This window comes from Azolla caroliniana, unplaced genomic scaffold (assembly GCF_043228905.1).
Source record: "Azolla caroliniana isolate FFs.n. ecotype wild unplaced genomic scaffold, voAzoCaro1.0.p SCAF_3, whole genome shotgun sequence".
NCBI lineage: Eukaryota > Viridiplantae > Streptophyta > Polypodiopsida > Salviniales > Salviniaceae > Azolla > Azolla caroliniana.
Window position 1 is genome coordinate 22,077,804 of NW_028230438.1, and position 13,003 is coordinate 22,090,806.

Sequence of the window (13,003 nt, forward strand, 5' to 3'; positions counted from 1 at the left end):
TTATATTTTGTGTGTGTGCATTTACATAAAGAATTAAAGTCAATTTGGTTACTCACAAATTCACTTTGCATGAATAAGATGAAAAACAAAATGCTTTAGACAAATATATTTGCCGAACATAGTTACTTATAAAAATGGCAACCTAAACATAACCTAGTTTTCTCTTATTGAGGAATGCCATTTATATTCCCATATGATTATGTACACGGTTTTATACATTCATTTTTTTAATTGTCTTATTTTCTTTTGGTATAAACGGAACCAAACGATGGATTGTGATAGAGCTTACCTTGAACTAACTTTAACACGAAGGCAAGGAACTCAAAAAGGAGAAGACTGAATGGATACATCAAACGATAGGAACATAACATAATATTTAAATCTAAATGATTTGTAAAACTAATCCTCTACATTAGACCTTAGAATACCCAACACATTTTGTATGTAATTAAAATCTGAACAATATATAGTAAACACCAATAGCAATACAAACAATTCTACCAAGGTTTGAACCTAGAATCTCTTGTTTTGAAGGTCAACACCCTATATAGGGCCAGAGAACATTAATTTTTAATTAAATAATGCAATAAAAAAGCTATGAAAATTGAAATACCAATCCAAACTACATATATGTTAAACAAAACTAAGGCAAATTTAAACCTCAAAGGCCATATAACATCCTTTAACCTTTAGAATTAACCTATAAAGCACATGGTGTTCTAATGGTAAGCCTTGTGTTTTGTTATGCATCGGAGCTATGGACATTAGCTTGGGCATTGTCCAATCACCATAAAAATAATATGTTTTCAATGATATCACATGCAATGTGTGGCAGTTTGAATATTCTAGTTCTAGGTTGGTTGGGTAATGTTATAATTTTCTTTCCATGGCTCAAGGTGAATAATGTAATCTCGTTTTGAGATAGACTCATAGTTTGTTCCTAAACTTTGGCTTTTCCATATATGTCCAAGGTGTAAACACGTTCTTGTTTTGTGAGTTCAACTAAGAGCTCACTCATGAAAATGGGTTTTATTGATCACTATCCACCATGTAATGTGGGTGACATACATATATTTCCGTCTTGAGATCAATTTCCATGGTCCCAGGTATTGTATTTGATCATTTTGAGTTTAAATGATAGTTTAGTCCTAAAAACTAGAAAAACAATCCATTGTCCAAGATAAACTAACTGAACTATCAACTAATCAAATGCTAAAAACGTACATTAAACGTGTTAACATACCAAGCATAACTACATTTTGATTTTGAGATAAACTATCAACTAATAGTTAGCTCATAAAAACTCCGAGTTACAAGCCACTTTTGACAATCCTTTGACGCAACACAACAAAATGTAAACAAATCAAACGCAAGTTGTGAACTAACGTCACAAACTTCTCCATACATGATATTTCAAGGATTACATAGTCATAAAGAAGTATTTAAAAAATCTTCTTTAAATGACCTAGAACCAGGATTATTACCGAAGGTTGAACTTGGAATCTCCAATGTTATAAACAAAATTCAAATTGTGCACTACACTTCATATGATTTAAGACAAATTGGTCTATCAATGTAATCAAGTATGTATTGAAAAATCATGGGAAATTAAGAAAAACAAAAGGAAATCATAATAATAATCCTAGCAGAGTTTTGACTTGGAACCATAGTTTCATAAACATGCCCAATAAAAATTATGAGCTAATAGTGTGATAAAATTGTTCTAGAAATTAACGAGTGTAACAATTACTACAAACTATTCTATCGAAGGAACCATTTATTTAAAACACTTGTGGCAAACAAATCGACATGTATATAGAGATAATCCTATGATGTGAAGATCCACTATCATGAATAAACGTAATGAAACCTGTAGTCTACTACTTGTAGACATTACCCGAGATTCCTATTTACAACTATAAATGGGAAGTAGATATGTACTGAAATTGTTTTACCAATGTAACTTAAAATATGAAAAGTAATTTAAAAATGATCATAGAACACAAATTTGCTCTACCAATGTAACAAGGAAAACGATCCTACCAGGGGTCGAACCTGGAATCTCTGGTTTCGTAGACCAGCGCCTTATCCATTGGGCCATAGGACCATGTTATTACAAATTTCAATTATTAAACCCAAATATAATTATTATTAATGAACTTGTCAAAGGTTTTTTTATTTATCGTTCATTCGTAGATCATTGCTTTAACGAATCCAGCTTGCGAATATTCAAAATTATAGAAGAAGAGCAGACAAAAAATCCCGCATATAGATCCTGATTCATTTTCTATTAATCTGTCCTTCCTTGGTGTTGGTTCTATTTACTTCATCGCTTTTTATATCAATAATTAAGGGTGCAAACGTGAACTTCAGCTTTGGAAATTGGAACCAACATGGGTTCAAGTCTTCCTCATGGTTTTACAATGATTTTCAAGGGCAAATTTGTGAAATTCGACTTTAAATCCAGCATGGCTCCAAGCTAATCTTTTTATTGATTTTCCTGTTGGTTCAACACCAGCATAGGATCTAATTACTTTTTCAGTGCCATGCTCTGTAAAAGTGTAAAGGTCCATACTATGAACTCTTTTTATTCTGTATCAATTTTGAAGTCCGAAGATTTGATATATACATAACCATCATGATTTTCAATAGTACTAAAGAAAATAATAACATCCTTAAGTATTTAACTTCCAATAAACCAAGTATGATTTATTTAGCAATAAACTTTCTGGCATTTTGAATTTGATGCATCCAATACTTTAACAAATGAAATACAGGACACGAGGTTGTCTTCATGTATAATTGACGGAGTTGTTGTTTTGGGCCCATCAAAGAAGCTTGTAAAAAAAACAACACAGTAAGAATAGATGATCCATGAACAAATGAGGATTTGAATCCTGTTTGTTTTCCAGCAAACAAAGCTAGTGATAAGGATTATATTCAACGGGATTGAATCCTTTATGCTTGCCCCATTCTGATCGTCTACATTAGTTCACTTGGTCAGACATGAATTCTGGAATCAATGACCTCCTGCCAACACCAGCTAAGAAGCTATCTGCCACTTTTTTTTGCAGCAAACGACTTTGCACCATATCAACCAGGATACCATCCCTTCACATAGTTTTGTGACAAATGATATTGTGCCACATCAGCCAAGAAGCTATCCGACCTACATTCTTTGCAATCAATGTCTTTGGGCCACATCAGCATGGCTTTCCCTCCGAGCATTAAGTCTAAAACTCGATATTTTTTCATTAATCTGAAATCATGCCAATAAAAACCAAGATAATGAAGGGCTTCACTACTGATTCATTTTTCGTGGCCACTGAATAAGTAACATGGATTTCCATTTGAGCAATTAGGTAGTTCTGAGTGCCACCTAATAAATGCAGACCAACAAGAGTGCAGTTTTGTTCCACACCAGCACAAATTTCCATTTTATTACAGTCTGAGCTTTTTGTAAAAGATTCTGGAGACTTCATGTACATTGTTTTATTCATCATGCCAGTTAGGACAAATGGGCTATGTGTGGAAGAGCATTACTCATAAACATTCTTCAGAAAAATGATATCATGTCATATGAACAATTATTTCAAATGAGCATTCACTCGTAGAACTAGTCTATGAAATGTTGGAGGCTTCCTCATTCATCACACATTCTGTGCATTTTTACTTCCAAACATTTTATACGACCAATGATTTGTGTCACAGCAGCATGGATTTCCATTGAGCATTTAATCTGGGAATCTGTGCATCCCATTCTGGAGGCTTCCTCATTCATCACACATTCTGTGCATTTTTTTATATCACCAGTGATTTTGTGTCACAGCAGCATGGATTTCAATTGAACCTATGAAATTCTGGAGCCTTCCTCATTCATCAACCACATTGCTGTATCCAGCATACCAGATAAGGCATACATATTGAAGAGCATTACTCTTGGTCCAGGATTTATTGGGTCTAAACGAAACAAATTGTTCGCAGCTCGTTCAGCTCTATTTAGATCAATTTGATGCCTACAAGCACCAAGTAAACTCATCCATGTTGCAATAGTAGGTTCTTCGGGCATATGATCAATCAAACCTTCAGCCTCATTTAACAATCCAGCTCTTCCAAGCAAATCAACCATACATCCATAATGGTCCACAGATGCTTTAATTCCATACTTCTTCCCCATGCAATTGAACCAACAGCATCCTTCATTCACAAGTCCCGCATGGCTACATGCATTTAAAACACTTATGAATGTAACATCTGTTGGTATAACTCCGGAATCTTGCATTTGATTAAGCAATTCTAGAGTTTCCTCACCATTGCCATGTTGGGCATGACCTGCAATAAGCGCATTCCAAGTGATTACACTCCTTACTGACATCTTATCAAAGACAGATCTTGCAGCTTCAAGGCTTCCACACCTTCCATAGAAGCTAACAATAGTTGTCCCGACAATATCATCACACTCATATGCCTCCATTACAACCTCTAAATGCACTAATTCTCCTTCTATCAGGGCTGCCATATCTGCACACACATCAAGGATACTAATGCATGAAATTTTATCGGGTATAACACTTTCTAGATGCATCATGCCATATAATTGGAAAGCTATATTCCCTTGTTCTTGTTGTGCATATGCACCAATCATTGAACTCCACGTTATTGAGTTCTTTCCTGGAAGTATGTCAAATAACCTCCTTGCCTCCTCCACTATACCACATTTGCAATACATATTCATAATGGCAGTTCCAACAGTAACATCAAACTCGAAGCCCTTTATAATGATTTGTGAATGTAATCGTTTTCCATTTGCAAGATTTTGAAGCCGAGCACATGCATCAAACATGCTCACGAAGGTCACATGATCTGGAATAAACCCCTCCCATTGCATTTGATAAAAGAATGCAAAAGCCTCTATACAAGAACCATGTTGAGCATGGGCAGCAATAATTGCATTCCAAGATACATTGTTTTTGTAAGGCATCATCTCAAACACTTCACGTGATTTCTTCAAACAATCACATTTCCCATACATGTTAACCAAAGCTGTCAATAGGACAACATCAGGTTCAAACTGATAAGTCAAAATTTCAGCATGAATGATTTCACCTTCTTTTAAGGCCGCAATGCCCGAACAAGCATCAAGAACTGATACAAAAGTAGCTGAGTTTGGTTCAACCTGATTTTCTTTCATTTTCTTGTAGAGCTGAATTGCTTCCATTCCTTCACCATGTTGAGCATAAGCTGAAATCATAGCATTCCATGAGATCACATTCCTTTCAAGCATTACATCAAAGACCTTGCGAGCCTCTCTTACATTTCCACACTTTGCATACATATTAACAAAAGAAGTGGCCACCACAACATCACAACCAATTTCAGTCCCAATAAGGCGTGTTCGTGTGCATGTCCCAACCACTAAATCCTTACTATTAGCACAAGCATCAAGTATTGATATAAATGTTACTTTGTTTGGCAACCCACTATGATTTAGCATCAAATTGAACAACTTCAGAGCATCTTCCCCTTTTCCATGTTGGGCATATGCAGCAATGACAGCACTCCAAGAATACACATTTCTCACAATCATCTCATCAAACATGATCCGAGCAGCCTTCAAATCTCCACATTTTGAATACATGTTTACAATACAAGTTTCTAAGATGACATCATTCTCACATTCATCTCCCATGAGACTAACCATATGCATATATTCTCCGATCATTAACAAAGATTGACTATTACAAAAAGAAAGGATAGTAACCAAAGTAAACTGGTTGGGTTCAACATCATAATCCCACATTTCTCGGAATAGATCAAAAGCTATGTCAACGTGGCCGTGGCGAGCATGGGAACTAATTGTAACATTCCATGAAAATACATCTTTCATTTGCATCTTTGCAAACATAACACATGTGTCATGTAAAGAGCCACATCTACTATACATCTCCAGAAGCACATTTTGAAGGTAAAGAATGCGGTCATATCCATGAATTGCAATATAAACATGAAGTCTCTTACCATGTGAAAGAAGGCGGCAACATCGAAGAAAAGGAATGTATGCATCGAGTTCAATACAAAGCTCTTTCTGATGAAAGTCTATGCCATAGCTAAGCTGCCTTTTGATTGAGAGAATACTTCTTCTGCTTCTTCCTGAAGCTTCCTTGCCAAACATAGGCTCTACATATGTTTAGAACAATGGAATCACTACGTTTTATGAGGATTTTTCAGGCCATAACCTCATGAAATTTGAAGTTTTAGAGCTTTGAATTTCAGATACATATGTTTATCTTCATCATCTTCTTCTTGTGAGTCATTTTAACACGGTCTGATACTTCTGCTGCTGCATTTTAGCACGGTTTTATATGAATTTTAACATGGTTTTGATGTCTTCTCCATATTAACATATCTCCATATCCACATTCAGATAAAAGACTTTCAATAGCTCAGTAATCAGACCAACCGTCTCCATATCTGGGTAAAGTTTGAACCTGATATTATATAGAGGGAAGCAAAACAATTGTGAAAAAAGTCCTTTGCTTTTCTTAGTGTACAGAAGCATGCTTATCTCAAACCTCGAAGCCCTAATTCTAACCCTAACCCCAAAACCCGTGTCGTAGATCAAGCCAGGATCAAGATTTCAAATAGCCCTTTTGATTTTGGAGGGGGTTTTTCCACATTTGAGTGGGAAGGGTTTTGGAGCAAGCATTAAAATCTCACCCAAAAGTTTTGCAAGTAGGACATCCCTCTTGTGTGGTGCATGCTATTAGGGTTGCATTTTAGGTTCTTAAACTCGCAAATATGGCCTACACACACACACACACACACACACACACACAACTTTCTCGCAAGTAACACACACTCACATCAATTGTTGGGTAGTATTAAGAACTCGTCAATTGAACCCATGTTTGGACATTGTCAAACACTTATGTGAATGTATTACAATCCATAACAAGAGAATTCTCAATCCTAACTCAAGATCGATCTTTGTACTCAAATGTTAGGTTAAACTATCAAGTTATGTCGTTGATGTGCTAGTAAGGCTAGTTTCACAAGAAGTGATAGCAACACACCATTACGTGTTAAAGAAGCAATTGTATAATATCGGGTTCTACAATCATTCATCAAATACTAGAAGTAGCTAGACATTATCATATAGTTGTGGTATGTTTCTACTATCATGGGAGATACTAAACAAACTTGAACCATATTGGTGTGGCTCAAACATTACAAATAAGCCAATTCTTAACCACCACCACTTAATCTAAACTCATGTTGACTTATTGGTACTGGCTAGTTATGGCGTGACATCCTCAAGTTGTTTCTTCAAGTCATGGTCGAACATTGCTAACGCTAGTTATAATTCCGTAACTTCACGCATTGGTACATTTTTAGTAGAGTTTGCTTACGAGGGTTGAAAAGGATGCTCGTGAGATAAGACACCCTCAAAATCTCAAGGGATTAGGTGTTCTGGCTTACTAGTGGGTAGATATGTTATTGCTTCCAGTACCTAGAAATGCCAAAGAAAGGGTTTTGTGGTCGTACTCTACTAGGGTTAGTTCCTTCTTGAAGAAGGTACTAAGTTTAATAAATGTTAACATGACACAAACTAGAATAATCGGGATTTACTGTCACTTCACATGACACACACAAAAGAGAAGGGTATTTGGACCCAATCTGGTAGGACAAAGACATTGAATGAATCAAGCAGAGCCGTAGAAGAGGCTTTTCTTCTAAGATGCACTATAAATAGAGAGCCTCTAATCTAATTCGGTTGTCAGTTTGTAACAACCACTTCTCTAAATGTTGAGACTTCAACTTTCCAAAAACCTTAAAGAGTAGAAAAAGTTAGTTGTAAACCTGCACACAGCAAGATGAATATGCTAAACAAAGAATATGGGGCCTTCAATTTTCAAAACCCTGGTACAAGACGTTAGTTATAAACCTGCATACATCAAGATGGAAATAAAGAACATTATGCTAAACAACGACATGTACACTCCATTTACCAAACAAAAGTGCACACATTCCTTGGAATCTGATTCGCACACGTGTCATTCTATAATGCGTACAATACATGACAATATCCGCAACAATAAGACATCGTAACATTCTGACGATTGCAGAACACATGCCCGTCTCCATAACAATAAGACATCGAGTTGTACATTCCATTCTAACATATGAGGCCTCCCAACCTGATCCTGCATTCCATTCTAACATACAAAATCCTCCAATTCATACAATATTCTTGATAAATAACTCTATTTTGACAAACAAAAAATCTGATTCGTACAATTTCATTCCTGTCAAACACAGGACGCAATTCACACAACTTCCATTGACAAGGACTCTACACTGGACACAATTCATGCAATTTCCATTGACAAAGAGAGTCTGATTCATGCACTAAATTTTTGGCCAGAAGAGAATCCAACTTCTCACCAATAGAGAACCTAAATTTTAACATATATTCAGACATGCCCTGATTCTTACATTATGTTCTTACAAACCAGAATCTGTTTCGTGCATTCCACTTTGGCAATAGATGAATTTGAATCCACTTACACTGACAGTCTTGCATATGGTTGAAACACAGCTAGATTATGCATCGAGTATGATGGTTCTTTTCAATTCATGGAGCCACAATCATGCAAATACATTCTAACAAACAGTATGAGAGCAATTGGTAAATGTCAGGAACAACAATCTATCAAGAACAGATAATAAAAAGCAAGGCTATCAGAACTAAACGTTTTTTGAGAACACATGAAAATTTGATACATTAAAACAGAAAGGTAAGTTATGAACCATTCTTCAAGAATATTCTCCATCCCAGTGTAACATTCACAAGCACATGGTTAGCATGGCAAACAACCATACTCTCATCATAAGATGGATGCGTAATCAAATTTGAAAGCAATAACATAAATGAGTTGTCAACGGAGATAGAAGGAGAAATAATACCAATGAAACATTGCATAACAAATAAGAAAACTATATTAAGATGGTGTTCGTCCAGAGAACATTATTCAACATAGACTAGAAAAGAAGGCCTGAGCCTAGTGACAAAGGCCACAACGTAAACAAGAGAAAGGACTAAAGATCGACATGTTTAAGACCTATGAGAAACACACCACATACTACTGACAATGAAAGAGCTGCAAAATCCTGGATAGTATCAATAACAAGAAAAACCTAAGCATTCCATTACTGTCCACCACGAAGACGAAGGACAAGGTGGAGAGTGGATTCCTTCTGAATGTTGTAATCAGCAAGGGTTCGTCCGTCTTCAAGTTGTTTCCCTGCAAAGATGAGCCTTTGTTGGTCCGGAGGGATTCCTTCCTTATCTTGAATCTTTGCCTTCACATTATCAATGGTGTCTGAGCTCTCAACCTCGAGGGTGATAGTCTTCCCCGTCAATGTCTTCACAAAAATCTGCATACCTCCACGGAGTCGAAGGACAAGATGGAGAGTGGATTCCTTCTGAATGTTGTAATCAGCTAGAGTTCGTCCATCTTCGAGTTGTTTCCCTGCAAAGATGAGCCTTTGCTGGTCTGGAGGGATTCCTTCCTTATCTTGTATCTTCGCCTTCACATTATCAATAGTGTCAGAGCTCTCTACCTCAAGAGTGATGGTCTTCCCAGTCAAGGTCTTAACGAAAATCTGCATGCCTCCACGGAGTCGAAGGACGAGATGAAGAGTGGATTCCTTCTGGATATTGTAATCTGCAAGGGTTCGTCCATCTTCGAGTTGCTTTCCTGCAAAGATGAGCCTCTGCTGATCAGGAGGAATTCCTTCCTTGTCCTGAATCTTCGCCTTCACATTATCGATAGTGTCAGAGCTCTCCACCTCAAGAGTGATGGTCTTCCCAGTCAAGGTCTTAACGAAAATCTGCATGCCTCCACGGAGTCGAAGGACGAGATGAAGAGTGGATTCCTTCTGGATATTGTAATCTGCAAGGGTTCGTCCATCTTCGAGTTGCTTTCCTGCAAAAATGAGCCTCTGCTGATCAGGAGGAATTCCTTCCTTGTCCTGAATCTTCGCCTTCACATTATCGATGGTGTCAGAGCTCTCAACCTCAAGGGTGATGGTCTTCCCAGTGAGCGTCTTCACGAATATCTGCATCTTGGTATCGAGAAGAAGCCTGTGGCAAAACAGGAAAATCAGTTGGGATAAGGCCGGTATGGCTGAAGAATTCAGAAGCCCTAGGAATCACTGGAGATTCAAGGAAACCTTGGAAGATCACAAGAGAAAACGGAAGGGAAACCTTAGAAGAAACGAACAAGCTGAAGGGAGAAGGAACAAAACGTAGCAAAAAAACTGGAACCCGAGAATAACACGCACGCAGAGAAAAGAGATCCTGAAAAACAAAGACAAAACAGGCAACGGAGAGGCTAAGAGAAAAAGAAGAACACAGAAGGAAGAAACAACCGGGAGAGGGAGAGGGAAAGAAGCGGAAGCCTACAAGACGCGACGAGAAACGGGACTTCCAAAAGGCAAGGAGAGAAGGAAAACCTAAAATCGACACAGACAAACGCATACAGAGAAGGGGGGGAGAGAGAGAGAGAGGAAAGAAATGGAATCCTATAAGACACGAAGAGAAACGGGACTCGAAAAGGAAAGGAGAGGAAGAAAACCTAAAATGGACACAGACAAACGCATGGAGAAAAGGGGAGGGGGGGAAGGCGAAACAAAAACGTGGAAGAGGAAGGAAGAAGAAGAAGAAGAAAGAAAGAAATCACGTACCTCCACCAACGCGAAGCAGCAGGGACGGAAGAAACGAACGATCGGACGAAGAAGATGCAGATGCAGATGCAGACGCAGACGAAGACGAAGACGAAGGAAAGAAGCGAAGGGGTGAGAATGGGATGTCTCTTCTTATTCTTCTTCTTCCTCCTCTTCTTTCTCTTGATGTGTGTGTGTGCGTGTTATATATAATTCTAATTCTGATTTTAATTATATGTATGTATAGAGAAAGAAGCGAAGAAACGCCCCCCTTCTCCTTCCTTCCTTCCTTCCTTCAATTGGACGATGAATGAAGAAAAAAAGCATTTTTACACACATGTCACACATTCAAACACAGCATATAAAAAGGCTGTATGTAACCTTACCTCTTGTTCTAAAGGGTTTGCTATACTATAATTCTTGGAGATTAAACAGGCCACCATGTTTTGAAGCACAATACGAATAGAGCCTATCATATGATGGAGATCCTTGCAAATCATTTCTTATAGGTTCATGCCATTGTGCTTAGTGTTTCTTAATATATTATTTCCATATATTACACCAAAACAAATGAAAACCTTCCTCAATTGGCTCGATGCGTCAATCTCACAATTCATCCAAGTTCACCACCACCCTCGCTTTCTAACCACTTATATATCTATCGCCTAGCATAGGAGTAAACCTTTTAACATTTGGATGCTCTTGATAGAAGAGACCTTGTAACACATTTGTCATTCTCATGCACAATCATGTTTTTGGCCTCTTCATGACCATAATATATCATCATCCTATTCCTCTTGTATTTCCACACATTTACTAACCTCAAACATGTTTGCACATATCTCCATCACAAACATTGACAATTGATTTAACATCGTGATCACTCTTAACTATGCCGATGAGTAATCCTTGGTTAATTTCCATAGTCCTCGATTGTTGTGATGTTTGTCAATCAAGTAAACCATGTGATTAATTTGCTATAAAATTTGCTCATCAACAAGGTGAGAAAAAACACATCTCCTTGATCAAATCTCTATAGATTGTGGAATTATATTTTACTGACGCATATGGAAGAAAATCTAAGAAAGATCAAGCATACACTTTTTTGCTTGAGCATCTTTTATAACTTTCTTTGAAGCCATTGGATCTGTCAATACAAAACTTTCTCCTAAAGGCTAAAACTATGTAGACCATTGAACATCTTCAATTGGGTACATCAATAAAGTTTATTGTGAAACATATTAAAAGAAGCTATCATATGTTTGGGGGTTTTTTTACATAAGGATATAGTATATAACATCAAAATATTAAAGTTGACAAAATTTACTTTAATGTTCTCTGTAAATATGCATGTGTGTTCTCTCAAGAGAACACATACAATGGTGCTAAATTTAATAATTCAAATAAGCGAGAAGGATAGCAATGTTGTAATGGTGCCAAATAGAACCCAAGTTGAGAATACATGTATCATTGAAGAAGCATCATTCTTTACATTTTGTGTTGTATCATCATGGTTGCAAGTGGGGACGGAGTGAAGGGTTGCAGTGGTAGCACTAACAGAAGAATTTGTGTAATTTATTTGACCAAGCACTGTAATTGCAAGCTTAAGAGGTGGACAATGCCCTGGGAACGAGGAAATAAAATACTTGGTCCCCGTACTTTGGAGTATCACATTTGTATTGCCATTTATCCAATGGTTTATGGGGTTCTTTCCATTGCAAGTGGCATAGTCGTCCTCGCTTACCTCGGCCAAATCTTCTGCACCTTGATTATATGGAAAAACTAATAAATAGCACAATTAGTAATAATAATATGGAAAAAAAAGTAATTAACAAAAATGATTAAATAAGCAATGGTAATATTTGTGCTTAACAATTCAAAAGATGATGTCTTAGTGCGAGGGTTAATTTTAGTAAGATAATTAGTGATATTATCCTTAGTACGAGAGTTACTTTTAATATTTTCAAAACAACATGCTAACATTAAAAAGCGAGTTGCCTAACATTGGCATATTGTGAATGAAGATAAGATCTTGCGGAGGCCCCCAACATTGCATCAAGCATGATAGTCCGTATAAGGATGTCACAAAGTAGCATAACCTAAGGGTCTTGTGAGGGGTGTAAGCTCTAATCAAGTGACATATGAGTGCATACAAAGGGCAAACATTGTAGAAAACCATGCAATAAGAGAATCTCTCTGAATAAGCTCAAAGTGGGCATATACACCCCTAGCTTAGTGATTCACAAAAACCATCAAGTATTGTTTGATGATGAAT

The 13,003-nt window shown here is 37.0% G+C and overlaps 2 protein-coding genes across 2 annotated transcripts; both read right to left on the minus strand.

The window, feature by feature from the left end:
• Positions 1–3,227: 3,227 nt before the first annotated feature.
• LOC147866610 (pentatricopeptide repeat-containing protein At5g27110-like) lies at positions 3,228–6,719 on the minus strand. The gene has a single exon (XM_087317066.1). The coding sequence runs from the start codon at positions 6,170–6,172 to the stop codon at positions 3,851–3,853; it is 2,322 nt and encodes a 773-aa protein (XP_087173192.1). The 5' UTR covers positions 6,173–6,719; the 3' UTR covers positions 3,228–3,850.
• A 2,263-nt stretch (positions 6,720–8,982) lies between these two features.
• LOC147866611 (polyubiquitin) lies at positions 8,983–10,826 on the minus strand. Its single transcript, XM_087317075.1, has 2 exons — positions 10,750–10,826; positions 8,983–10,147 (listed from the first exon to the last, which is right to left on the minus strand). The coding sequence occupies exon 2, from the start codon at positions 10,126–10,128 to the stop codon at positions 9,211–9,213; it is 918 nt and encodes a 305-aa protein (XP_087173201.1). The 5' UTR covers positions 10,129–10,147; positions 10,750–10,826; the 3' UTR covers positions 8,983–9,210.
• Between the last annotated feature and the right edge of the window lie 2,177 nt (positions 10,827–13,003).